The sequence below is a fragment of the Equus przewalskii genome, chromosome 22 (assembly GCF_037783145.1).
Source record: "Equus przewalskii isolate Varuska chromosome 22, EquPr2, whole genome shotgun sequence".
Classification (NCBI taxonomy): Eukaryota; Metazoa; Chordata; class Mammalia; order Perissodactyla; family Equidae; genus Equus; species Equus przewalskii.
The window spans coordinates 50,173,386-50,201,378 of NC_091852.1; the positions used below are offsets into that span (position 1 = coordinate 50,173,386).

General features: G+C 49.5%; 1 protein-coding gene across 2 annotated transcripts in view; it reads right to left on the minus strand.

The window, feature by feature from the left end:
- Positions 1-27,993, minus strand: part of SYK (spleen associated tyrosine kinase) — a 94,884-nt gene that overhangs the window by 55,547 nt on the left and 11,344 nt on the right. For both annotated transcript variants that reach the window (XM_070590884.1, XM_070590883.1), the window contains exon 2: positions 376-831. In XM_070590884.1, the coding sequence (XP_070446985.1) occupies positions 376-789 (414 nt within the window). In that variant the 5' untranslated portion in view covers positions 790-831. The remainder of the gene's footprint in view (positions 1-375; positions 832-27,993) is intronic.

Here is a 27,993-nt window from a genome sequence, read left to right on the forward strand (position 1 = left end):
CTGCAAGAGACGTTACGAAGCTATGAAACCCAGTGCCACTCAGTATACATTGCCTGACTCCCTAGGTAAATATAAAACAGGGGATGGCTGGATGCCACTCTGAAAGGGCCCAGCAAGACTGGGGACAGTGGTTTCCTGGGGTGGAGAAACCCACATCACTGGCACAAAGCACCCCACCCTCTCAAGTGTGGCCACAGAGGAGGCAAGGCTGACTTCTTGGAGTGAGGCAGGTTTTAGGTAAGTTAGTGACTAGGGAGATGGCTGCTTATCCGAGGCACCACCTCGTGGCTGTGCATGGAACTGGGGTGCCTGTGGAATTCCAGAGCCCCAGAGCACACAAGACCATGCATGGCAGTGGGACCAGCTGCAGCCCACCTGCAGGTTCCATGTCTGTTTCACGTATTCCCTAATGAGGTTCTCCTTCAGGTCCTCAAAGGGTCCCGTCTTGGGCTGCACCCCGGGCGGCCGGTTGAAGGGCTTCGTGAGGAGGCAGACGAGGCCATCCGACTCCTGGGAGTGGTAGTGGCAGAGCTCGGCGGGGCTGCTGTGCGTCCTGCCGCCCGCAATGGCGTACGTCCCATTCAGCTCCCGCTCGATGGTGTAGTGGTGCGCCTTCCTCCCGTGCGCCACCGACAGGGCGAAGCCACCCAGGTAATTGCGGCTCTGGCGCAGCAGGTAGAGCCCATCGCTCATGCCCCCCTGGACCAGGTAGTCTTCTGCCTCCTCCCGGGTGATGTTGCCAAAGAAGAAGGGCAGGTTGTTGGCGCCGTCGGCCGTGCCTCCAGCCATGTCTGCGCCTTCCCCTCACAGGAGAGGGCACACGGTGTCCGCCTGGGCAAGACAAAGACGGGACATGGGTCAGGATCTGAGCAGCAAGAACAGGTGTCCAACCACCAACCCCCCAGAAGTGGAGACAAGTCCTCCCATCAGGGGGACGCTCTTCCCTCTTGGGACCTGGGTATAGATCCCTAACGTGCTGTCTTCCTTTCTAATCACACAATCATTAGATTTCCAAACACATCCTCTCAATATTGCACCCAAAAATGGAGTATCGGGTCAACATGACCAAATGAACCAATTTTTTTTTGGTGGGGACAGAGAATTCCAAGAGACACACTAAAAAGAGAATCCCACTGCACACAGGGCTGAGGAGCCGGCCCCGATGGTCAGCAGGCACCCAGGGCAGGACCTAGACAAGCTGACGCGCAGCGTGCTCTCCCGGTGGAGACAGTTGTGAAGGATGCCTGCTGTAGTCAGAAGTACTTGCAGTGAAGACATTACTGAACGCTCTTCTGCCTGACGTTGGGTGTCTGCTGTGCCTAGTCCTACGCTGCAGTTAGAGCCAGAGAACCAATGGGGTAGCCACGTGTACACACCACGTAAAACCGTGATGATGGTCCCCATGGCCTCTCCACCCCTGGTTGGCAGACAGGACTGACAAGCCACTGCCCTGAGGCATGAAGAGTGACATCCTCCCAGAGCCCCTGGTCGGCCCACTGTCCCCTCCCTGCTTCCTCCAGACCACTTCCTGACACCCGCCAGGCACCATCCACGTGGCTGATGTTAAAGAAATACTGCAGGTTCCACATTTGGTGAGGATACTTCTAGCACTAAACACACACACACACTCAGAAGGGGAGAGTGAAGGCAGTGGACGCACTTTTAATAGGGAGAATGTTTTCCCTCTGTCGTGGCTGTAGATGAGAAGGATGTATACTGCCAGTCCAAAAGTATCTAAAGAGGTGTGCATTTTGACCAAAAGGGGCTTGTCATCGATGGAAAATTATCTATATGACTCCATCTGTGCACCTCGGGAGAAAAGTGCATGTCCCGTTGTGTTACACACACACACAGTCACACACGGAAACACACAGAGATACACACCACACACACAGAGACACAGATGTACATAGAAACACACAGAGACAGAGACAAAGACACACAGAGACACAGACACACAGAAACAAACACAGAGACACGGACACACACATAAACGCACAAACACAGACACACTTATAGTCACACGCAGACACACACACACAACCGTGTGAAACAGCCTCTTCTCAATATGAATTATCCTACAAGTGGCTGTAAAACATATGAATACATGTCTGACAGAGGCAACAGACTTTTCTCTCAGCAACACTGCCTAATAAGTTCTCCCAAGTGAGCCCCTAATAAGACGAGTTCTTTTATAATTTGATGGTGCAAACAATTTTCTTGTTTACCCTAGTTACCATCGACTACCAATGACTAATTTATCTTTGCTCAAATTTCTATAAATTCATATGTCAGCAAGGTGCTTTTTTCCTTTTTTAAGTGCAATCTCCACATTTGCTCTTAAGTCTAAGAATGCTACTGACAAAAAGACATCTCTGGAAAGACAGTGGGCTGACGTGTCTTTGGGAAAGGATATTTCTCCTCTTTTTTCCTCTCATTCTGACCCTTCCATGATGCTTGTGTTGCAGCTTCGGCCCCAGCCCACCCCCCCCACCCCCATACAGCCAGGGCGCTAACGCCCCTTCTCACACTCTGCTCTGTTCCTGCAACGGGCCTTCGAGGGCCTCAGTCATCAGCTGTGAGCCCCACCTGCGTCTCCAGCTTGTCTCCCCTGCAGCCTAGTGCTTGTCAAACCGCCCTGTGCATGCACATCACCCCGGGCGCGGTTAAAACGCAGGGACCTGCAGCCTGCAGAGCCGACAATCTCGGTGATGCTGATGGTACACCCCTGCATTGCACCAGAGGCGAAGATGTCCACGTGCTGCCTGATTGCCTTCCCCAGCCAGGAACCCGGGAGTCCTTCTGGGGCCCCTTCTCTCAGGCTTGTTTTCCTTTCTGTCCGTCTCCATTACCAGTCTGCTGTAACGCATCGCCCCCCGGCTGCAGGGCTGTAAGCACCGCTGGCCTGCTGCCTGCATCACCTCCCTCCTAGTCCTCCTCCGCCCACCCTGTCCCGTGGCCCCACAGTTCCCTGCAGCACGGCCCTGTCCCTCCCTGCCTGTCAGCCTCATTCATGGCAGGCCCGCTGGACCACACCCAGGGGTGCCCAGCTCTCCCTCTCCAGTGTTCTTGTTCACACGCTTTCTGCTTTGGGGTGCACTGTCTTGCAGGCCTGCCTCAGACGCACTTCACTGTCAGCTGTTCCTACACTCAGGACCCCTTACCGTGGCTGCTGCCCACCTTTGGCCTCAATTAAAACCATAAGTCTTCAAGGACAATATTTTAAACGTTGAATATTTTTTAATATATAAATCTTAACAACACAACTATCATTTTTAAAAGTCATCAGTTTGCCACTAATATCTACATCGGTGCTGCCCCTCTGCTGTGAATCCCATATCGAAAGGGACGTGACACCAGACAGGGCGTGAGGAGGCAGGCTGTGAGGCCTGGTCCCCAGACACAGGCCAGGATGCTCCCGTACGGCTCTGACGGTCCATTCTGGCTCATCCACAAGCAGGTGGCACCTTTCGGCTTCCCCAGGAGGGCAAGGGCCTGGCTGTGCTCCATGTCAGCAGCACCACGGCCATGGCCCTTTTCTGAGGGTGTGATTTCCTGCGCTGAGGTGACACTGGGTGCGGGCCGGGGGAAGATGCTTTTGGCTGGTGGTGGCGGCGGTGGTTCTAACAGTAGAAATGGTTTATTGCAAGGACAGCTTAGGGCACATTCTCAGGCTATTTAACTTGGGGATCAACTACGTCTGTGATGCCCTGTTGGTGCCTTCTCAGGACTGGCTCCCACTGGCACCCACCTAGGGCCTTCTCCAACTTCCTCGACACAACACAGGCCATGGTGACGGACGGTCACCTCCGTTCCAGCTGCCGTCCACAGAGTCTTGTCACCACAGCGCTGCTCTCAGCCTTGTTTTTCAGATGCGAGCTGTCACTCACTAGGGCAAATCCTGAGTTCCGCCCTTGCACTCGGCCTTAGTCTGGGCCACAGCTGCCATCTCAAAACTCCTATCACCATTGAGACAGGTGCAGACAGCGGCTCCCCGACTGTGCACTTTCCTCCACACCCATCAACTTGCCACCTACCCCCAGCCCCCGGCCCTTGCTTACAGGTGCTGCTTACATCTGCCTTTCCCTCGGAACCCAGGGGAAGTCTGCAGCTCAGACTCTTGTTTAACACCCACCGGGATAATTTTCTCCTCCACAGTGCCTAGAACTCGCTACCTTTTTTTTTCCATTTCAACATTCCCAGTTATTTTTCTCCATGTGTGAAACCACCTTATTCAAAAGCTCAAAACTGAGAAACAAAAGAGGGCTTTGGTCACCACAGACCAGGCCCCCCAGCTCCGCCCAAGCTCCACCAGCCCCTCAGCTTTGCACATCTGCACAGGTAGCTTTCCAGTGAGGTGAGGCCAGATGAGTTCCTCAAAACCCTGCACATCACTTGCTCTTGGGGGCCTTTGTACGACACAGATTAAATGTGCACCTCGTAATACGGGAGCGTTTTATGACATGAAGTAATGTCGTGTGATGCCGGGGGCAGGAGACCCCTGTTCCCGGTTAATTTTTCTGCACAGCTTATCTCTGTAGACAACGATCCCTTAACACACCGTAACTTACTGCTGAATTTGATTCTCATCCCAGTCCTCCCACCAGAGAGCCAGCTCTGGGAGGCGAGAATCGGTGCCTTTGTTCACTGCCCTATCTCGGCGCCCGGGACAGTTCCTGGCGCACGGCAGAAGGTCAAAAATATTTGTTGATTAATAGGTATTATTAAGTGAAAGCAGACTTCCAAATAATGCATACAGAGCAATCCAGTTTTGTTCACAAAGGTTATATGAATGTACATACGTAATAATATACACACGAGAACGACAAAGAAGGAGGGAAAGTCTGAAGGAATGGCGGGTAGAACAGAAGGGCCTGGGGTGGTTTTACTGACTTCTTGTTTTTACTGTTGAAGCCTCTGCACTGCTCCTCTGCTCGTCCACCTACCGTCGTCCGCTCAGCCTTCACTCCTGCACTCCACATACCTGCTCTTGCCAATGTCACCAACCTCTGGCCCTCTTTTGCTTGACCTCCTGGCAGCCCCAGACGCAGCCCATGTCGGTTGGTCCATCTCCGCTCCTTGTTGACCCCCTCTCCCCTCCCTGGCTCCTGCCTTCATTTAATCTCCAACCCAGCGCTGGGTCTTTCGCTGCATCTTCTGCCTCTACATGGACCCCCGCTACCAACGACCTGCCTGCCCACAGACCCTGGGTTCTCCTCTTTCCACTGAGTTCCTGATCCTATCGCTGCTTTCCTGATGTTTCCACCTGAGAGTCTAACAGGGAGCTCAACCTTCACATGCCCACAACTGGGCTTCCGGAAGATTGTTCATGCCCACGCCTCCCGCAGCCCCTCCTAACCGAGCAAACGACATCGGCTCCAACCAGTGGCTCCAGACAAGACCTTAGAAACTTTCAGGATTCCTCCCTGTGACTCATCTGGCACATCTAATCCACTGGGTCAGAAAAGAAGGTGTTTCCTATCAGATGCGTCCATCCCACGATGGAACGAGTTCCCTTAGGAAGCAGTGAGCTCCATGCAGGGACCAGCTCCATTGGGGGCTGCGGAATCTAGAAGGAGGTTGGGCCAGCTGGTCTCCAGGGATCTCGCATCAGTTTTCCTCTAAACATATGCCAAAGCCATGACTTCTCACAGTCTCCCCTGATGGCATCCTGGTGGAAGGCCCACCACCTCTCAGATGGGAGTCTTCCTCCTGTCCACCTGGCCCTCCTGTGGTCCACTGCCTACACAGCAGGCAGGCAGACATTGGTAAGCCATCTCCCCTTCCCTGTCACATCCCAAACTCTGTACCCCAGCCTCCGAGGTCTGCTTGGTTTGGCTGGAGCCCTCTGACCTCACCTTGCCCACTGACGCCAGCGCTCACCATCCCCAGCCACTCGGCCCTTCTTCCTGTCCTGATGTGTGAGGACTTTTCCTATCCTGGCCATGGCACTTTCCCCTGGCTGGTTTCCTCCTTCTCAGGCCTGTGGTCTCAGCTCATGTCACCTCCTCAGACGGGTGTAGGCTGATGGCCGAGTCCAGGGTGACTTCAGGTCCCCCTTTATCTCACAAAAGGGGCTCATTTCCTTTACCGTGTTCACCACAAGCTGCCTCTCTGGCCCTAAATTGGAAGCTCTAAGGTCTGGAAGTGTTGACCTGCATCCCCGACACTTAGGGGCCTCCCAGGGGCTCGCAGAATCTCTGTTAAATAGCAACATGCTGATTGGTCCCTTCTGGAGTTTCCATAGTGAACACACATGGCTTTCGTAACAAACTCTCAATGCACAGCTGCTGTTCCGCCCGGGTGGAGAGCACAGTGCCGGAGGCAAAGAACCCAGGAGATCCCAACCTCCTTCTGGATTCCCCAGCCCCCCATAGAGCACAGTATCTGCATGGAGCTCACGGCTGCCTAAGAGGACCTGTTCCAGAGTGAGATGGACGCACCTGGGAGCAAAGGCCTTCTCGGTTGACTCCCTGCCTCTCCTCCCTCTGCCCACAGGACACAGAATACTTGCAGTTCTGCTGCCCCAGAACAGTGAGCAAACACACACAGCTCTGCTCCAAGTTCGTGCATCCCCCCTCACCGGACATTATTTCTAGAGCGTACATTATCCTGGTCACTGGGCCCCACACAATTCCATTCTGCCCAGGACCCTCCTAAAGTGCAGCTGGCTTTGAGGCCGCCACTCCCGGGATCCAAACACCCTCATACACGGGCCCCTCCTGGGTGTGTGCTTGGTTGTTCATAAATGCCGCCATGGGTGGCCTCAGCTCTCCAGCATCCACGCTGGGCTTCTGGCTAATGAAAAACTTCCCTTTTCACCTGCAGTCAAATCCCCCACCCTTGATTTACATACCAAGACGGCTGCACTACCCCTCACACTGTTGCTGTTGGCTTCACCCATTTCCATCTGTCACCTCTCATTATGTTAGCTCCGGGTTTCTCAACCTCAGCACCCCTGACATTTGGGCTTGATCCTTCTCTGTGGCGGGGGCTGTCTTGTCCATTATAGGCTGGTTAATAGCATCCCTGGCCTCCGCATTAATGCCAGTAGCACCTCCCATCCCCAGTTGTGACAAGCCCAAACCATCTCCAGACACTGCCAAATGTTCCCTGGGAGCAGTGTCCCCAGATGTGCCCTGATTGGAAACCAGTGTGTTAGCTGTCTTGGCCTGTCCATAAATCTGATGCATTCCTGCCCTTGCTCTAGCATCTTTGCCAACAAATTAGACGTTCGAATATCTCTTATCTAATTTATTACAGTCATCACTCTGAGCAACAGACAGGAAGTGTGGAAGGGCATGGAGCCCAGCGGAGGCAAGCAGGCACCAGCCCTGGAGGCAAGAGCTGGGGGTGCAGAGCAGAGACCGAGAGTCAGGAGGGCTGGCATCCTATCCCAGCTCGCGTGACCCACACGAGTGCTGCAGTTCTACACCTGTGAAAGGCGGGACAGCACTACCAAAGTTGCTGTAACTTGTCACAGCTATAATAGAGAGTGTGGAGGGATGCCCATGGCAACTGGTACCTCGAGTGTGGGGGCTCTGAATCGAAAAGAGAAGGACTGGGTCATGGTGGGATGCTGAAGAGAGGCACTGGCAGCCTGCACTTGGAAGGAGAGAGCAAGCGCACGCATGCATGTGTGTGCACAACCCCCCTCCCCCCAGCCCCAGATAGGTACACTCCCACGAGGATAATGGAAAACCAGAGACATGTTTTCTTACCTCAAAATCCTGCCTTGTGCCAGTCTGGCTTCATACTGCATTCAGCGCACTCTGAGGGGTCACCTCTAGAAAAGAGCCTATTTCTTCTCTGGGTCTGATTCTCCCTGGTCCTCCCCCAGGAGCCCCTCCAGCGGCCCTCCCGGAGCCGGCAGAAATGATTCTTGTGACTGACGACGGGCCCCATCCTAGCCAACTAGCATCCTCATGCCTCCCGCAGCTTTTTCTTAAGCTGTACTGGGTCCTTTTGCACTTCCTAACATGGTGCTATCCCCCCTTCCAACTAGACTCACATGGTCCACATCTGACGTCCCAGACCTAAGGTTGCCTGCACAACCTTTGCCCTTTAAAATGCATTCAGCCTGGAAAATATCACTTATGTGGTTCTATCTTATCAAGTGGCAATTTCAAAGATTAAGAGGGATAGCTCATGCTTGCCATCATAAACACAAGGTTTTAAGATAACATTTGGCTAATTGAAAAAACAGTCGTGTTTCCGGGGGCAGGCTAAGGGGAAAATTAGGTACATGTGCTCACACCAGACTAGTGGCTGAGAAAGCTGTCAGGACCCCACGCTCTGGGAGGAGGAAATTCGGTCCCCTGCAGAGGAACAGCCGGAGTGAAGTCAGCATGACGAAGGGAGCTGAGCTCTGCATGCCCACCTGGCGCCTGCCCACCCCACTCTTTGACCCGCCTCAGCTTTATAACCTTCTAGTTTTTCCTTTGCTTTGTCCCCAAAGCCATTAGTATAGACACCACATTAGCGTAAGAATATTTGCCATTTTGTTCCCTGCTGTCTAGAGCACAGGCCACCCTAAGAACAGGTCTCACCCAGCAAAGTTTGGTGGAGGGTTAGCATGTTCATGTGACATGGCCCTTCTGATCTCACTTCCTGGTACGCACACCCTGTGCAGCCCCTCCCACCCTGATGGAGGCCCGGCTGCCTGCGACAGCGTGGGATGCCCGAGCCCAGCCCACAGAGGCCCTTACAGCTTCCCCAACCTCTGGTTTCTGGATAGCTCTCTCTGTGGGGAGCCAGATGCCATGTCACGAGGATGCTCAAGCATCTCTTTGGGAAGATGAGGCCTCTAGCCAACAGCCAGCATCAACTCGCCAGCCCAGAGGGAGCCACCGTGGAAGAGGGTCCTCCAGCCATCATGGAGCCTTCCAATGATGCAGCCCATCTGACCGAAGCCTCGTGGGAGACCCTGAGCCAAGCTGAGCCACTTCAAATTCCTGACCCACAGACATGATGGGAGATAAGACATGATCATCGTTGTTTAAAGCCACTAAGTTCAGGTTAATCTGTTACATAGGAACAGATAACTACACAGCCTGCGGAACAGGGTCAAGGGAGAGACGCAGAGGTGATGAAAAAACATTTGAGTGACTAGCTGACAAACAAGGCCCCAAAATCTGGGGAGAGAGAAGGTAAGCAGAGGCTGTCCTCTGGCAGCATCAGAATCAAACTTTCTGGTACGAGGAAGGACGTGGAGGTCAACCTCGAGGGTCAGGAAGGAGGGAGCTGGGTTACACGTGCCCAGGGTGCGCCTGGACACTGCTGCCTCACCGTCTTCCTTTATCTCCTCTTCCACCTGGGGAGATGCCCAGAGGCATGGCCCCCACGCCCAGCAAGGCTCACAACACCCGAGCCCGGGAAGCAGGATCAGGGACAGATCCCCAAGTTCAGACTAACTTACTGTCACTGACAACATTGCAGCTCAGCAGCCTTCACAGTCATTTCTTTCTCCTCCCTCCATTTCAGCAATACTACCACTCTTGGTTCTGTCCTCTTCACCTTATGCATGAGAAAAGGAGAATCAATTCTCATTATTCGCAGTAGTTATGTTCCATCAGGTTGCCATGAACCATGACTTTTCCAGTACTGAACCGCGGCTCCTGGGGAAAGACAGTTAGCTTCCGGTGAGCCTCTGGTCATGACATTTTTGTCAACTGATCAATATATAACCTTGTTGTATGTGTGTTTCTATTCACAGACACCTTATTTAACACGTATTGTTGATTCACGCACACTGAGCTCATGGCCAACAGCGCTATAACTCATCCTGGACGAAGCTCATCTAACACACATACTCTCTCCATGAGCCCAGCACAGCCTTCTCGCCCTTGGGAACAGTAGGCAGTGCTGGGCACTATGCTTGGGGCCATTCAGACAGCAAAATCACCCAAAAAACCCACAAAAAATGCAAAGAACATGGCACTGAATAGACAACGGGATGGACCCTTCTTTGCAGTATGAGCTGAGACACGGGCAGAGCATGGTCTGTTTGACGTGGGCTGAGAACGGACATGTTGGGTGACTCACAATTCTCACCACTTTGCCCACGTCCACAAACGAGTGCACAAGTGCACTGAGTATGGACGTGGGGGGCTGCAAAAACATTTTATCCAGAAGGGAGATTCACAAATGCGGAATCCGTGAACAATGAGGATTGACTGTATGTGATTTTCATCTACTCTCCACCGACCTCATTGATAAAGATACACAATTTTGCTCAGTATAAGACTACTCTTAAATGTATTATCCTTGTTCTCTAAATCTGTGTGCATTTCAGTGTTTTTAAAAGCTTTCTGTTTTTTAAAGATTGGCACCTGAGCTAACAACTGTTGCCAATCTTCCTTTTTTCTCTCTCTCTGCTTTTTCTCCCCAAATCCCCCCAGTACATAGTTGTATATTTTCTTTTAGCTGTGGGTCCTTCTAGTTGTGGCGTGTGGGACGACCTAATGAGCGGTGCCATGTCTGCGCCCAGAACTCGAACCAGTGAAACCCCAGGCTGCCAAAGTGGAGTGCATGAACTTAACCACTCGGCCATGGGGCCGGCCCCCATTTCAGTGTTTTTAAACTTGGCGTGGAACCAGAAGAGGTAGCTTACGCCTTTGTACCTCTTTTTTTAAACTCTATCTGTCTTGGTTACTGGAGGCCCAGACATGTGATTCAAGGCTTCTGCTTTTCTTCAGACCCATTGACCCATGGCTCCTGCAGGTGCAGCCCGTTCAACCTTCTGTAGCGACCGTGCTTCCAACAGTGCGCGGCACGTTACGGTGGCTGATTTCGCATCACTGGGCCCCGGAGACCCCCATATAACACGGACTGAGGTGGCGGTGGCAGAAGTAAAGAGCACTCTGGGGAAACAACATGTGGGGACAACTTCTGCCATAGCCCTACCACGTAGGGGAACAAAATCAGGAAGATGCACAAAGGTATCCCGGCGTATCACGCTCAAAGCCGCACGGCCACGCAAGCACCTCAATGCAAAGCAGCCCTGTTAAAATTGCCTGGGTATTTCCTCTGCAGCTTGAAGCTGAGAAAATTAAGTGTCAGAACTTGAGTAAAAGGAAAAAGTTCATCTGTGGGTTCAGTTAATTTTCATAAGAAAGCGGAAAGAGCCTGGCTTCGAGGGAGAATGGATCTTCATGGGCCGATCAGGGACTGGCTGAGTAGTTACAGAGAAGTGACCAGGCAGAGGGACACAGAGCGAGACCACCCCTAACAGCACCAGCCCGCCCTTGACGGGTCTGCAAAGGGCCATGGGGGCTGCCTTCTGTGGCAGGATGCCCTCGAGCCAAAGAAGACTCATGAACACAGACCTGTGGCCGAAACATGGAGAAACAGAGCGCATGGCGCCCGGCCGGGGTTGGCATTAGTGGGAAAGCACAGGGAGTCTCTTAGGATATAGAGACACACATTCCAGAACAAAAAGTAAATCTGAGGCTGGAGAACATGACTTTACTGACTCTGAGGCATAGAGGGGATGTTCGAAGACTTGGAAACATCATTCAAACCTTCCCAACTGAGTTCTCGTGCTGCAGCTTCAGAACTCGAGTCTTGAAGATACATCCAGTAAAGACTGACGTGTCTCAGCCAACGCCAGGGCATTTTCAGGCTCCACAAGAAAGATTCAAGAATCTCTTTTCTATGTCCATCAAATAATTCTCCTTCAACAGAATTAGCACAATTCACGGACATTATGCCTTGATGTCAACATAAATGGTGACTCAATATATTTGGTTATGAATAATCAACCAACCCAACAAACGAATTTAACTTTGAAATACAAATTGTTTATTCATTCAGTATGTGTACTGAGCATCTACTATGAGCAAGTCGTTTTGTCGGGTGCCGTGTGGGACAGAAGGTGAACCCTGCCTCCCGACAGCACGCAGGCAGGAGTGGCTAGTGGGAGGAGGGGTCTGCCTCAGGGGCGCCCCTCTCATCCCCAGCACTGTCAGAATCCTGGGTCCCTCTGTCTACACCTCTCCTTGCCGCTCAGTGTGAATGGCCAAAGCCACTTGTAGTTCAGCTTGTTGGTGGGAGCTCTTGCTCACCAATGCCCGTTGCTTTCTGAGTGTGGCCCTCAGAGCCCCACCCCAGACTCAGCTCTGGAAATGGGGGTCCCATCCCAGCTCAGGGTTACAGCACAGAGATTCGAAATCTAGATTTTAAACAGGTTCCCTGGCGATTTTCAAGCACACTAACATTTGAGAACCTCTGCCCCAATCCAATATTTCACTCCCCAAGTGACACTGGCAGAGAATAAAGCAAGTTGACCACATCCACTTCTAGGATCTAGGGGGGAAAGGAGTCAGGGGGTGGGTCGAAACCGGGCCCACAGGGGAGATGGCTACTCCTGTACCATTTCTCCACCCAGGCCCTGCATCCCTCACAAAGTGTGCTCACGATGAGCAAGAGGGATGCATGCACGAGGGCACATGAGGGACTGGCTATTAAAAAGAGAACTAGCTGCAGTGAAGAACCAGTGAACAGGGGGTCACACCTACGGTGTCACTGCATGATGTCCCTCTCGCTCTCTTGAGCAGAAGAGGAAGGGTGGGGTTGCAGCCAGTGGGCTGAGGCCTGGGATGACCCTGAGTGGGTCCCAGGACGTGGCTCCAGTGAATCTCACCCACTGTGTCCCAAAAGCCACCTCATCACTCACTCTCCTCTGGACAAGGTAACAGGCAGGAGAGCTCAGACTGAAAGCGGCTGATAGCTCTCACTGGCCTTCTCTTCACAGGGGCAGACCACACAGGGAGACGGACAGGTGGCAAAGTCACCGAGCTCCCCTGGTCCTGCTCCAGATGACCCTCCAAGGCCCTTTGCTCTCAGAGAACAGAGGCTCCAGGAAGGCCCGGGTCACCTCACAGAGACTTGCTTCTCCTTCTGCTCCGTGGGTGCCTTGTTAGGGTTTGCAGCTTCCAGGCACTGCTGTATGGCCCCATCCCTCCACCACAGCCACACAGCCTTTCCAGGGACCCTGCAGCTGCTGGAGGAACCAAAACACCTGATCTAAACAAAAAGAGAGTACTGAAGGGGGATTAAGAAATCTACAGAAAGTTATACTGAATACATATAAGAAAATCACCATCATTTTTTTCAAGTCAGTTAAAGAATAATCATGGGTGACTCATGACTGCAAAATACTACAGAAGCTTATGATAGTGTCCTTAGATTTCACAGACCTGTGACACAAATATACCCAATGCGTGAAGTAGATGGCAGAAGGGGAAAGTTGGTTTGGCCACATGGTAATTGTGGGAAGAACCAGGACGGCAAAAGGCTGACTCCCCAGCTCTTATCAACCTGTGTTCAGCGGGATAGTGCCAGCTGCAGAGGAGAGAAGACACACCTTCAGACACGAACTCACCCAAACTGAGTAGAGTGTCCTTTCTCTGGACACCCACAGCGGGTAGAGAGTTCTGAGGTCACGGTTTCTGAATGTACTTGATTCCTACACATTCACCTCCCCTCCTTTCCTGGATTCAAACACTGGTCTGGGATCAGAAGCCCAGGACAACATGGAGTGTGGGAAGGAAAAAAGCCCACAAAAATGGAGAGAAGTATTTTGAAAAGAGAATAGCGGAAATGGAGAGAAAGCAGCAGGCAAGCCCCTGCGAGCTGGAGCACTTCCTCTGCCGCGTCTGTAATTAGGCAAGTGGCCTCTCCTCCAGTGCGAACATGCAAAACCAGCAGAAAGCAGAAGCGCAGCTCCCCGAGGAAGCGGCATCTTCTAACTGCACATTCAAATGAAGCAAAACCCCAAGGACACCGGTCCCACCAAAACAGGCTCGCGTCTAAGAGCGCCAGCCAGGAAACACACTTTCCCAGGAGATCTCCCTAAACAAACTGGGTCTTGAATCGCCAGGTAGGGCATACAAGAATTTTCTTCGTTATTTTACATTAAGGAAAAATCAACCCTAGGACACTATAAGCATCCAATTCTACCAGAAGATGGACTGAATAGGAAAGGAATCCTAGAAAAGGCTTCACCAGAGACCTCAAGATGCAAACTCAGGGCCAGGGGCTGGCGAGGCTGAGCAGCCATGGATGGTCTTGACGGCACAAAGGCTGAGGTGCAGGGTCAGAGCAGGTGTGCCCCCTCTCCCTGACCCTGATCCCACATCTCCTGGCAAACAGCCACTTGTGGTCCCAGCAGGAGACACAACTTAGAGACGGGCTCTGGTGAGGTCCCTCCAGTTGAGATTGGAGATGCCCCTTAAGCATCTACCATTACTCATCTAGCATCTATCACTACTCTATGAAGTAAGCAGACTTTTGAATTCCTCATTCCAGGCTGACATCTCCCACATTTGGAAAAGGAGCAGGGGGAACCCCAGCCGGGCTTCACTCAGAGACACCACTGGAGATTCAAGATGGAGAGACACGATCTCCAGTACCTGAAGGTGGAATGAGCCTGGTGGATAAGTTTACTGGGGTGAGGCTAGGAGACTCACAAGGATGTGTTCAGAAAAGTAACAACAGCCAATCTACACCAAAAACCTGCAAAAATGACAGCTCTATGCAAAAAGCATGACCATTTTACAGATGATAAACTTGAGTCACAAATAGTTTAGGTACACATCGTTATTGCAGGCCAGGATGTCCCTGAGAACGATGATGACAAAGATGACAAGGATGGAAGCAAGCAGCAGCTACTCCAGGAGCACTCGCTCACAGGGCATCAGCTGACCTGCACAGCATCCCCACAGGTAGTGGCTGCCGTTACCCACAGTTCACAGAGCTGGACATCGGGCTCAGGAAGGTCAGTTACTTCCAGAAGAACACACAAGGAGTAGGTGGTGGAGCCATCTACTTAATTTTAATTCACCTTTGTTTAGATGTGTGTGATAATTTGATGCATGGCTGGTTCCCCAACGAGGGTAGAGATTGTGTCTACTTCTCTCTTTTACTTTTTACTTTTTAAACAACTTTTAATTTAGAATGTGTTTAGATTTACAGAAAAATTGCAAAGCTAGTGGAGAGTTTCCATATACCCCACACCCAGTTTCCCCTGTTCTTAACATCTTACATGACTATGGTATATTTCTCACCATTAGTGAGCTGAGAGTGACCCATTATTATTAACTAAAGCCCATACTTTATTACTTTCTTTGGATTTCCTTAGTTTTTAGCTAATGTCTTTGTTTCTCTTCCAGGACCCCCATCCCCCAAGATACCACATTGTATTTGGCACCTGTTGGTTCTTACAGGTTCTCAGACTTTCCTTGTTTTCGATGACCTTGACGGCTTTGAGGAATACCGGTCAGAAATGTTATAGAATGTTCCTCAACTGGGGTTTGTCTGATGTTTTTCTCACAGTTATTAGACTGGGGTTATGTGTTTTTTAGGGAGGAAGCGCACGGGGTGAAGTGCCATTCTCTTCACATTTGACCAAGGGTGCATGCTAGCGACACGACCTGTTGCTGTTGATGTGAATTTTGACACCCGCCCAAGGTGGTGTTTCTGAGGTCAGGTTTCTCCACTGCCAAGTTGCTCCCCTGCCCCATCTGCTTTCCACCCCATCCTCAACGGAAGGCAGAAACCCCGCGTGGCCCGCACTTCAAGAGAGGGGGTATGTTCCACCTCCGGGAGGGTGGGGTCGCTACAGCAACTGTTTGGAATTCTTCTGCAGAGTAGACGTGTCTCCCCTCCCTGTTATTTATATGTTCAACCATTTATTTATGTAAGAAGGATTCGAGGACATTTGTTTTATACATTGGGTTATAAATCCAATACGACTTAATTTTGTTGCTCAAATTGTCCCAGCTTGGCCATTGTGACCACTTTCAGCTGGCTTCTGTGTCGCTTTGACACACCTCTATCATTGTGTTTGTTTTTGTTTTTTGTGCACTTCCTTACTTCTGGCACCACGAGATACTCCAGACTTATCCTATATATTTCTTGCTCCGGTCCTGGAATCCATCACATCTCTATTCTTTTTATTGGAAAATGGTCATAGAAACCAAGATCTGAGACGAGGTGTGCTCATTGCTACTATGGTGTCATTGTTTCCAGTCCTTTTCCAATGACAGAGCAAGGAGATATACATGTACACTTAACCTGTGTTATGTGCACACAGCTAAGGTACTTCTATACGTATCCATCTGTAGCTATATTAATGTAAACATGAGCTCACACTGATGTCTCCATGCCTCTGCTTCTATTTTCCGGAAGAGAAAATTGTTGAAAATTGGTATAATTTCTTCCTTAACTGTATGGCATAATTCACCAATGAAACCATCTGAGCATGGTGCTATTTAGGGGGAAGGCTATTAATTATCAAATTAAGTTGAAAAGACATAGAGCTATTCAGGTATTTTTCCTTCTGTGAGTTTCCGTAGTTTGTGTCTTTCAAGTATTTGTCTATTTCACCTAAGTTATCACATTTCTGAGTATAGAGTTGTTCACAGGGTTCCATTATCGTCCTTTGATGTCCACAGCCTCAGTAGTGATGACCTCTCTTCTATTTCTATCATTGGTAATTTGTGTTTTCTCTTTTTTTCCTATTTACCTTGGCTAAACGTTTATTGATTTTATTGATCTTTTCAAAGCACAAGCTTTGGGTTTTGTTGATCTTCTCTATGGTTTCCTGTTTTCAGTTTCAAGGATTTCTGCTCTAATCTTACTTATTTATTTTCTTCTTCCTGCTTTAGGCTTAATTTGCTCTTCTTTCTGCAGTTTTCTAAGATGGAAGCCCAGGCTATTGATTTTATATCTTCCTGTATCTAAGATACGCACTTAATGCTGTAAATATCCTTTTAAGCACTGCTTTTGCTGCATCCCACAAATTGGTAAGTTGTATTTTCATTTTTATTCAGTTCAAAATATTTTAAAATTTCAGACTTTTTTGATCAGAGGTTATTTAGAAGTCTGTTTAATTTCCAAATATTTGGGGATGTTACAGCTTTCTTTCTGTTACTGATTTCTAGTTCAGTTCCACTGTGCTCAGAGAACATAATTTGTACGATCTTTTATTGTTTTAAGTTTGTTAACATATATTTTCCAAGAATGCACTCCGTCTTGGTGAATGTTCCGTCTGGGCTTGAGAAGAATATGTGTTTTTCTGTTGTTGGATTGAATACTTTATGAAGGTCAACAGATCAAGTTATTGACAGTGCTGCTCAGGTTATTTATAACCTTATTGATCTTCTATCTCCTTACTCTAACAAATACTGACAGAGGGTGATGGCAATCTCCAATTTTAATAGTAGACGTCTATTTTTCCTTTTGATTCTATCATGTTTGCCTTGTGTGTTTCGATGCTCTTTGCTATGCGCATACATGTTTAAGATGGTTATATCTCCTTGGAGAGTTGATCTCTTTATCATTGTGTAACATCCCTCTATATCCCTGGTAATCTTCTATTCTCTTAGTCTGCTTTGTCTAAAATTAATATAGCTACTCTAGCTTTCTTTTAATTAATGTTAGCATCTTTCTCCATCCCGTTACTTTTAATCTACGTGTCTTTATATTTCAAGTAAGTTTCTTGTAGACAACATATAGTTGGGCCTTATTTTTTTATCTACTTTGACAAACTCTGTGTTTTAATTGATGTATTTTGACGATTTACATTTAAAGTGATTATTTGGTTAGATTAATACCTACCATGTTTTTAACTGTTTTTTTAATTCATTTCATTTGTTCTTTAGGTTTTTTCCTCCTCTTTTTTGGCTTTCTCTGGTTTTAATCAAGCATTTTATGATTCCATTTTATATCCCCCCAGCATATTTTTAAAAACGTTTTAGAGATTGCCCTGGAGTTTAGAATATACATTTTAAAATCTAAATTCCATTTTCAAATAACACCATCATGATTCACATATAACACAGGTACCTGCTAACAGAGTATTCCCAGTTCCTCCCTCTCACCCTTTATGACAATGCTGCCATTCATTTCACTTATTGATGCACTCTAATCATCCAATATACTGTTATTCCTATTGTTTTAAACAAATAGCTACCTTTTAGATCAACTAAGAATAAGAAACACTTTAGCTTGTCCTTTTCCTTCTCCAATGCTCTCCCTTTCTTCAGAAAATCCAAGTTTCAGATGTATATCATTTCTTTCTGCCTGAAGAACTTCATTTAGTGTTTTTGTAGGGCCAGTCAGCTAGTGGTGAATTTTCTGTTTTTGTTTATCTAAGAAAGTTGTCTTTCTTTCACTTGTATTTTTTCTGGTGAAGAAGATTGGCCCTGAGCTAACATCTGTGCCAATCTTCCTCTATTTTCTATGTGGGACGCTGCCACAGTGTGGCTTGATGAGCAATGCACAGGTGTGCATGCAGGACCCAAACCCGTGAACCCTGGGCCACCAAAGCTGAGTGGGTGAACTTAACCACAAAGCCACCAGGCAGCCCCCTCCGTCACTTTTGAGGGATGATTTTGCTGGATATAAGATTCTAAGTTGGTGCTTTTTTCCCCTTCCTTCAACACTTTCAACATTTCACGACTGCAATTCTGGTTTGCACTGTTTGTGGTGAGAAGGCTGCTATAATCCCTCTCCTTCTTCCTCTGTACATAAGGGGTTTCTATTTTTGCATCTGGCTCTTCTCAAGATTTTCTCTTTGTCTCTGGTTTTTTTTTCTGTGAGCTTCTTGGATCTGTGTTGTGTGACTGTAATTTTTCTTCCCTTCTGGACCGATCCTGCACTTTTTTGGTTGACAGTTGGACAGGTTGCATCAGGTAACACGCACTGGGGTAAGGAGGCCTCCAGTGGGAGGATTTACCTCAATCTGTGTAGGGGTTCGCAGCTTCTGCAGCTGCAGGTGCCAGACTTCACATTCCTGTGACTTGTTTTGTCTCCTCTGTTGACTTTGGTCTTCCCCCAAATACTCTTTCTCAGAAAGTGTGTACGTCCTGCAGCTCTTTCAACCATAATTCCCTGTTAGTGGTGGGAAGGTATGTGGGAAGGGGAGCCTTCCATAACATTCTGGGTAATTCTCCATCTTTTCAGGAGCCTGGGCTATGGGGCTATGACCTTCACAAGTGCATCTGCAGTGGTATAACTTTGTTTTCTCCAAGCCCCATCAACCCTTCCCCACCTGCCACGTTCCAATCAATTTACTTGAAGCCTAACCCCTGCTGATGATGGGTCTGTTGTGGGGGTTTTGTCCTTTAAGTGACACAGGATGTCAGGAGGGTACTGGAGCAGAGGACTTCCTTGCTCCAGCTGGGATATCATTGGGATACGGCTCCTTCCTTGGAGAGGAGCCTGTTGTTACGGAGAAGCCTCTGGGTGTGTTTCACAATAATTACTCTTCCCCTCGCCCTGCCAGTCACGGGGTCTCTTTCTCAGATTTTTACCATGAGAACCTGCTGAGGTTTCTACGATTCACGCCTTTTAATTTTCTGTATTTCTGACATTTTGACATCTGAGCCTTGCTGACCCTGGAGAGACTGCCCCTCCCAGGGCCAGCCAATTTCTGCAGAGAGTAAAGGACTCTCCTACCAGCGTGTCTTTCATATCCAAACCAACCCATCCCCCACCCACCCCTTCTATTGCTCTCACACTCCAGGCCACTATCTCCCTGCCCAAGACCCCCAGAGCCAGGTACCAGACAACCAAGGACAGTGCCTGTGCCCCAGAGCCGGCTGAAATCATTCCAACTAGCCAATCCCAAGCCTGTTCCCCCTGTCTTGCCTGTTCCTTCCTTTTTATTGTGGCAGAAGCCACAATAAAGGCTCTTGTCCACATTTCCTCCTCTCCGTCTGCCCCCTGACAGGCCCTGGTGCTGCCTCGTGTGGCCCTGCGGGGCCCGCCTCCTGCTTCTAGGGAGCTGTGAGTATAAAACTTCGTCCTTCATGGCAGTCATTTCTGTCTGCATGTCTTACCACACCTGATAGAACAGATCCCAGGTACCCTCAAAAGAAGGTTTCCAGAGTAAAGCCCAAGAAAGTGGAGACCCTCCTGGGACTGATCCATTGAAGCTTCTCTTTAAAACACTCAGCATCAGGGCCGGCTCCATGGCCAAGTGGTTAAGTTCGTGCACTCCGCTGTGGTGGCGCAGGGTTCGGATCCTGGGCGCAGACATGGCACCACTCATCAGGCCACGTTGAGGCGGCATCCCACATCCCACAACTAGAATGACCTGCAACTAAGATACACAACTGTGTACAGGGGGGGTTTGGGGAGATAAAGCAGAAAAAAAAAAAAAAGATTGGCAACAGTTGTTAGCCCAGGTGCCAATCTTTAAAAAAAACAAAAATTAAAAAAAAACACCACTCAGCCTCCAGAACTTCACCAACCTGACCCTTGAAGAGTGCCCATCGGTTTCTGGAGCCAGCAGCTTCTGCTCACCTAAGCAGGTTCTGGTGTCTCTGGATGTGCCGATCTCTCCAGATTTCCAGGTGGCAATCTGCCTTGAGCCCTCGGTTCTCTGATGGTCTAGGAAAGTCACTGAGTCTCCATTAGCCCAGCTTTTTCTTTTTCATTCTTATAAGAATGGAAGTGACAACTTCTAAGCTCTTCACCTGTCGGAGCTGAAACTGGAAGGCTGTGTCTCTCTTCACTCACCCTCACCTGGTGCTTATTCTATAACAGATGGTCCATAAACATTTGTCAGATGAATGAGCAAGTAATTAGACATGTTTACTCTATAATAGATGGTCCATAACCATGTCAAATGAATGAATGAAGGAAGGAAGGAATGATTCAGATGTCATTATCTGGTCCATAAACACTTGTCAAATGAATAATAAATGAGTGAGTCAGTGGCTGAGATGTGACGGCAGTTTTATCCAGACAGGAGCCCCAGTTGCTCGACTCAACCCCACAGTAAAGACCCCCCGAAGGAAGATGCCTGCTTCATCCTGCTGGGCAGGAGGGCCTTCTGGCTGACAGCCTGCTCAGTCAGCCTGCGCTCGACACGGCCCGTGATGACCTGGGGTCTGAACACCATGAGCCATGGGGACCTCTCAGGGGGTGGGCGTTACACCACATCATCGCCAGTCTCCAGCTTGTGCAGCTGGAAGGAAACCTGCCATAAAATCAGTCTCTGGTTATGAGAGAGACATTTATTTAGAAGTATTAGCTATAAAAATTATTCTTTCATAAGAAAAACCCTTGTGTGAGTGGTAGAAAATTTGTGTTTTGAGAACTCACGGGGCTTGCTGCCAAGTTTAAACAGAAATATCAAGTTGACGATGCTGGTGTTAATCCTGACGGTTGTGGTCTGCCCTCTGGACCTGCTCACTGAGGTCCTCCCGGGACCCAAACAGTGCCAGGCCCACAGGAAGAGCTCGAGACAAATCGGCCGATTTAACTAACACGAAATGCAAAGCTGAGAGCTGTCTACTGTATTATAAAATAGTGCATCTGTTTCAAAATCATGTCTCTTATAAAAACAATCAACTTTAACTTGGTTTTAAAAATTATTTCTCTGCTTTGTACAAGAAAGAAACAAAATACAGTCAATTCTTGTTATTTGTGGTAATCATGTTCTATAAAGTTGCCCTGAACACTGAACTAGTGAATTCTGAGCCATCACTCCTGGGGAAGGACAGCTTAGATTCCTGAGAGGCTGTGGTCACAGCATTTTCATCAGACGATCCGCGCATGACCTTGTTTCACGTGTTTCTGTTCACAGACACCTTATTTAACGTGCACTGTTGATTCACACACATTGAGCTCACGGCCAACAGCGCTGTGACTCACCCTGGACGAAGCCCATCTAACACACGTGTTCTCTCCATCAGGCACCTCGCAGCCTTCTTGCCCTCAGGAACACCAGACAGCCCTTCGGACTACACTTGATGGCCATTTTAAACAGCAAAATCACCAAGAAAAAGCACAAAAATTCAAAAAACGTGGCACTCAGGTGACCCACAAAGGACGCTTTGGCAGAGTACACCTGTCCACCCTCCGCTGGGAACATCTCGCCAGGTCACTCAGATGCTTGGCTGCTGTGTGTGTGTCCACAAAGGACCACGAAAGCACCACGAGCTTTGATTTTGTGGTCTCTACTAAGTTCTAGGGAGTAGGTGAATTCATAAACACAGAACCTGGGAGTCAGGAGGATCAACAGGACAGTATCTTACACGAGAATGCTAAGTGTAAGTCTCAGATTCACTCTTTATCCATTTTGAGTGACTTCTGGAATATTCGCAAGGGGCCTTGATGGTCACCAACGAGATGGGAAAGTACAGGTTATTGGAAACAATCAATACAAGGGTGAATAGATACTAATATTGGGAAAACTCATATCTCAGTTAGCCTCAGCCCCTGATCACCGCATCCCCCTGTTTGTCTTTCTAACAAACGCGTCCTGGCACCCTCAAAAAGGTACATGTTATTTACATACACCAAAAGTCAGCCCATGGTATGAGAAGATCTGTCTGGTTTCCTGATACAGGTCTTGCATTTGCTGTAGACCAGCCACGCAGCTACCACACATAATCACTGAGTGCACACAGAGCAACACAGCAAAGGGAGTGAGAGAAGAAACAGCCTTTGCACCCAGAGGAGCCTGAGCTCGAACCTCAGCCCTGCCGCTCACCAGCTCTGTGGCCCCGGGCAAATCACTCTGCACCAAAAGGGTACAGCTTCCACCTTATTTGGAATGTTCCTCCTTTAGGAGTAATAAAAGCAAAAACAGTAAAATTGCAATCTTTGTTAATTATAAGTGCTGTTGCACTTTTCTGTATTTTTAAATGTCCCCCCTAAAAAAGTGGTTGCTGTGAAGAATAAGTGAGGTTACATCTGATCAAGGCCTGGTGCTGGGCTCCACTCTTTCTTTCAATCTGATCACAAACAACTCGAGTGCTACTGCAATGGCCCCAGCAGCCAGCAGTGTTACTAGCTGTTAGGAGGTGGCCAATAAATCAACATAATAGATCAAAGAACCAGCTAACACAACAGCCCTGGTTGGGCACGTGGATCAGAGAGGCTGGCAGAAGTGCAGAGTGCCACATGAACTTTCCTGGTCATTCTGAAGTTGTTTTCTGTTTATTTGTTTGTTCTTAACTGTTCCTGCAGAAACTGAGTTGTTCAATGAAAATGCCAAATGCTAACTTGTTCTGTAAGATAAATATCAAAATATCAGATAGCTTGGGTGTTGACAGAGTAAAGATGTCACGACCCCATTCTCTCTGAAATCACCCCAACAACAAGAACGAGAAACGCCACGGAGCTAGTAGACACTGTCACCCTGAACAAGCTGAGGGCAGCAGAGCCAGAGGCAGCGAAGGCTCACTCTGGCAGCAGGAAGCCCCTTAGAGAAGTGGTCAAGGACGAGGGGCAGCGGCAGACCTCAGACGGCCTGCAGAGCTCAGGGTTCTGCCATTGCTTGGTAGAACCAAGTGGGGAAGCCAACCACTTCTTGAGGGTGGAGCGGAGACTCTGAACGGCTAGCAGCCTCCCCAGGAAGAAAAAATTTTAAACCAACTCTTTCTCTCTACCCCTCATAAACACATACACATGCACGCAGCATTGCTGAAGACGTGACAAATGCTCTGTTAGGCTGGAACACGTCCTGGGCCACTCCCGAAAATGATTCATTTTCAAGAGGAGGAACCCACTCCAGGTCCACACAACTACACTAAAATAATAAGACAGAAGCAATAGAAGAAACAAATGGCACATAAAGAGCAGTCACCAGAAAGCTGTCCCAAGGAGCAGATGAAATCAGGGCCACGCGTACAGCCATGGAAGCAAAGAACTTACAGACTAGTCACTTCATTCAACAGTAGCTCACACCAGAGATAGGCAAGTTAGCCTAGGAGATGGGGAGGCAAGAAGAGTCATCAGAAAAAAGCAGGAGATCAGGGGAAAAGCTGGAGAGAAATCATGGCTGCTGTTTCAAACAGCAAAAAGAGAACAGGCATTAACGTTGTAGGGAACATGATGGACGGGCTGGGGAAGCTTGAGAAGAATGAAAAGGAAATTAACAAAGAGTGAAAGAAGTCAACAGAAAGGTACTAGAAGGGCAAAAGAGATCCAAAACATGCAAGACCGGCGTCCTAAAGAAGAATTTAAATAAAGGAATAGAAGAGAGATTTAGAGTTATAATTAAACTAATTTCCAGAAATAAACGAGGACTTTCTCTTGGATCCTTTCATCCAGGGGCCTATAAAGGAAAGGAAATTACTGGACCTCAGACTTATCCTCGGCCACACTCCAAGCCAGCAGACAGGAAGCACCGTCCCCAGAGGGGGCAAGCGTGTGCAACCCGGAGACAAATGGTCCAGCTGGGCTACGGGCTGGTGGCGAGCAGTGCAATTTCAGCATGTGGACTGAAATGACTGTGTGTGGGGAGGTTCAGATGCCTCGACCAGGAATCAGAAGGCCAGAGCAGGGCCAGCTCACCTTCTAGACACCTGCTTCCAAATCACTCAGGATGCCTCTTAAACATGCAGACGCCTGCCCACCCCAGCCTGCGAGTCAGAGCCTCGGGGCCTGCACGGTGCCCCAGGTGTTTCTCACGCACGTTAAACCCAAGAGGACTGCTCTCATTAGCCAGCTCAGTGAACAGCAAAACAACGGAAAGTTCTAGACCAGAGCAGTGGTTCTCCACCACCGCTGCAGGTGAGAGTGACCTGGGGACGTTTTGTTTTTAAAGTACAGTCCGGTGCTGGCGTCCTACCCCAAACTCACTCAGCGCCCTGGGGTGGGCCCGGACATCAGCACTTTCACCACCTCTCCCAGGGATTCTCCCGCGTAGCCAGGACAGAGCTCACGGCTCTAGAATCACTGCCTCCATGGAAGGTTCCGGGGCTCTAACCCAAACAGAGCTGACGACTGAAATGACGGCCACACGGGCTGCGGAACAGGGCAAAATGCAGAGTGGAGTGAAGAATTCAAAGTTTTACCTAGGATTCCAGAGAAGTATTACTGAAGGCATCACTCAGGACACACTCGTAGTTAAATAAATCCCCCCACACAGACTCTATTTTCAGGCCTATGGATTGTGCTAACTCAGTAATTCAGGTGACAGAATCTTGCCCGTGTCCCTTCTTGTCAATCGCGAGGCCATGCTGCTGGGGTGCGAGGGCGCCTTTAGGAAGAGTGCGTGTTGCTACACTTCCTGATGTCGGGCTGAATCATGAAAGGAAGTTCTATAATTCGCAAACCCTTCCAAACGGCTTCTCCTGTGGTATTTTATCTCTAGTCAAATTAGGCAGCACAGGAATTCCAGAGACAGCACGCTGCACAGCCCTCACCCACCGCCCAGAACAGGGATGAGGCAGAGCTGGGGCCTAGGGGACAGCGCAGGCGCCCGGCTGGGGCGGGCCCACCCTCGTGCCCTCCACCCGTCACAGGCCCCGGGGGCTGCCTCCACAGGATGCACCTGCCTCTCAGCCAGGCCCGGGGTTCTTCCACTGCTCTCAGAGTCCCCAGATGAGCCCAGGGTGCACATTCCCAGAAATAAAACTCTTGCTTTCTTGTATTTGAAAAGACAGAGCAAGGGCATGCGATCAGCATTACACTGCCTTCATTTTGCCTTAATAAGGACCATATTCCCTCTTCAAATGGACAGAACCTTGGGTTCCAAATATTCTGAGAAAACGATACTGTTTTTTTTAACTGCAGAGAAACGGACAAGTACTAATGTTTTCTGCTTTACCTCAAAGTCCTCTTGAACAAAAAAACTAGTTTATTCTTACAGAAACTATACCGCAGCAAGTGTGCTTAATCCAAGGACACATCAATCAGTAACTTTCTCCAAGGCTGGGTTCCCATTAGACAGCTCCAAGGCCACAAATGGGAACCATTCCAGTCCCTATGTGACTCATTACTAACCTGTCACGAAGCTAGACGGTCGTGGAGCGTGTGCAAGTGTGTGTGTTCTGTGTGTGCATGCTTTGTGCATGTGGATGGTATGTGTGCATGCATGCATGTGTGCTTGTGCGTGTGTGGTATGCGCACATGTGGGTGCATGCCTGTGTGTATGCACATATGTGTGGTGTGTACATCTGTGTGTGTGTGTCTATGTGTTGGGGGAGGCTGCTGTGTTGAGTAGGAGACTGTCAGTGTGTTGGGGATGAAAGGGCCAGGTCAGATCTGTGAACAAGACTCGAGGTCTCATCTGAAGGGTGAGGGGGTCCTAGTGCCACCATCATTTGCCGAGGTCAGATCCCCTTAAAGAACCAGGAGGCACCTGGGTCCACATATGGACAAGTGGTGAATGTTACCATGCACTCTCCTCACACAGCAGCGTCAGAGATAGGAGAGGTGGGAGGGGGCGGAAGCTGGTGCCACCTCTGCCTCCTAGGAAGGACGGCTTGGGGCTCAGGAATAACACGACATTCTAGACCTGCCCCACAGATGGTGCTGTGATGATAGAGATGCTTGTTTTGCTCTGCCCCACACAGAACCACGAGCCATGTGTGGCTACTCCCCTTGAAATGTGGCTACTGAGATGTGAATTTTAAATTTTACTTAATTTTAGGTATTTGAAATGTAACTGGCCACATGCAGCTGGTGACGACCTATGCAACAGCTCAGTTCTAGATCCTTGGTGGGAAGCTGGGGAGAGGCCTTGTGTCCTCACGTGGGCCAGGTGTCAGAGGTGGAGCAGCACGCAGCAACCCCCTGGGACCGACATAATGGGGCTGCAGGTCGACAAAGGGAATCTTATAAATTCACCCCAAGGAGCAGGCTGTGTGGTCCAGATACATCTCCCTTCCAGATGTCTCCCTTACCTGGCCCAAACATAGGGCTCTAGTTTTCTTTTTAGTTAGGGGAGACACATTTTCCTCCCAATATCCAGTTGACTGTACCCAAGTCATATCTGATAGGCTGAAATGTAAGGAAGGAACTTTAAGAGTGCCTACAAACGCAGAAAGGGCGCCACGCTGGGAGCACAGAGCACGCGGCATGGTCTCCAGCCAGACACTTTATTTTTATTTTATTATTTTTTGAGGAAGATCAGCCCTGAGCTAATTACTGCCAATCCTCCTTTTTTTGCTGAGGAAGACTGGCCCTGAGCTCACATCCGTGCCCATCCTCCTCTACTTTATATGTGGGGTGACTGCCACAGCACGTCTTGCCAAGCGGTGCCATATCCTCACCCAGGATCCGAACCAGAGAACCCCGGGCCGCCGAAGCGGAACGTGCGCACTTAACCACTGAGCCACCGGGCCGGCCCCTAGCACAGCCTAGACACTTTAAAAGAGTATGACAAGGACCAAAATAACATCACAAAGTGTTTTAGCACTTCAGGGTAAGAGTGATGCCGTGATCCCCTGAGAGGGTGTCCTTGTCCAGTGACAGGGGACAGCAGACGGCTGAGGAAAACACTCTCCCTAAGTGTTGCTTGTTAAAACCCAGCAGGGCTCCCAAACGCATCATCAGGAAACAGACAGTTTGCTTCCATCAAGCGACACTGTTGTTTCTGTCACTCTCCCATAAAGTCTTCTAAAACCGTCATCCCCCAAAAGACCCCTTTTTCAATGCCCAGGTGCACCCACCCACCTTCACTTTGCAGGGGCCTCATCTGTGCAAGCCAGTCTGCCTGGAGCTCTGCATGGAGAATCTCGGAGCCCCACAACCACCCCGGGGTGGGGCTGGTCAGCCTCCTGTTGTGGATGAGGTAGCGAGAACCTAAGCAGTTTCAAGGAGCGACAGCAGCCAGACCTGGTGCCTGGTCTGCTTCCGCCAACCATGCCGCCCCTCTGCCGCCCCAGACAGGGGCTCTGGAGCCACTTCTTGGAACTGGACCATTAGAGATCAATGCCATGTCCTAGAAGTTTGATGATAAATATACACACGGATGCACAGAATGAGCCCTTGGGGCTCCCCTGTGAGTGTGGCACAGCGCTCCCACGTGTGTGCATGGACGGACAGTCAGGCAGGGGCAGGCACAGCTGCAGACCGTCCCCAAATGGCCCACAGAGAGCGCAGCCCCCATGTTCCCATCTGCTGTGGCCTGTGAGGCCCAGAAGCCAAGCCACAGACACCAAGAAACTGTGGGCCCAGTGGTCAAGCCAGAGCGAAACTATTCACATCCTTCTCACGAGAAAAACCATCTCACTGAAACAG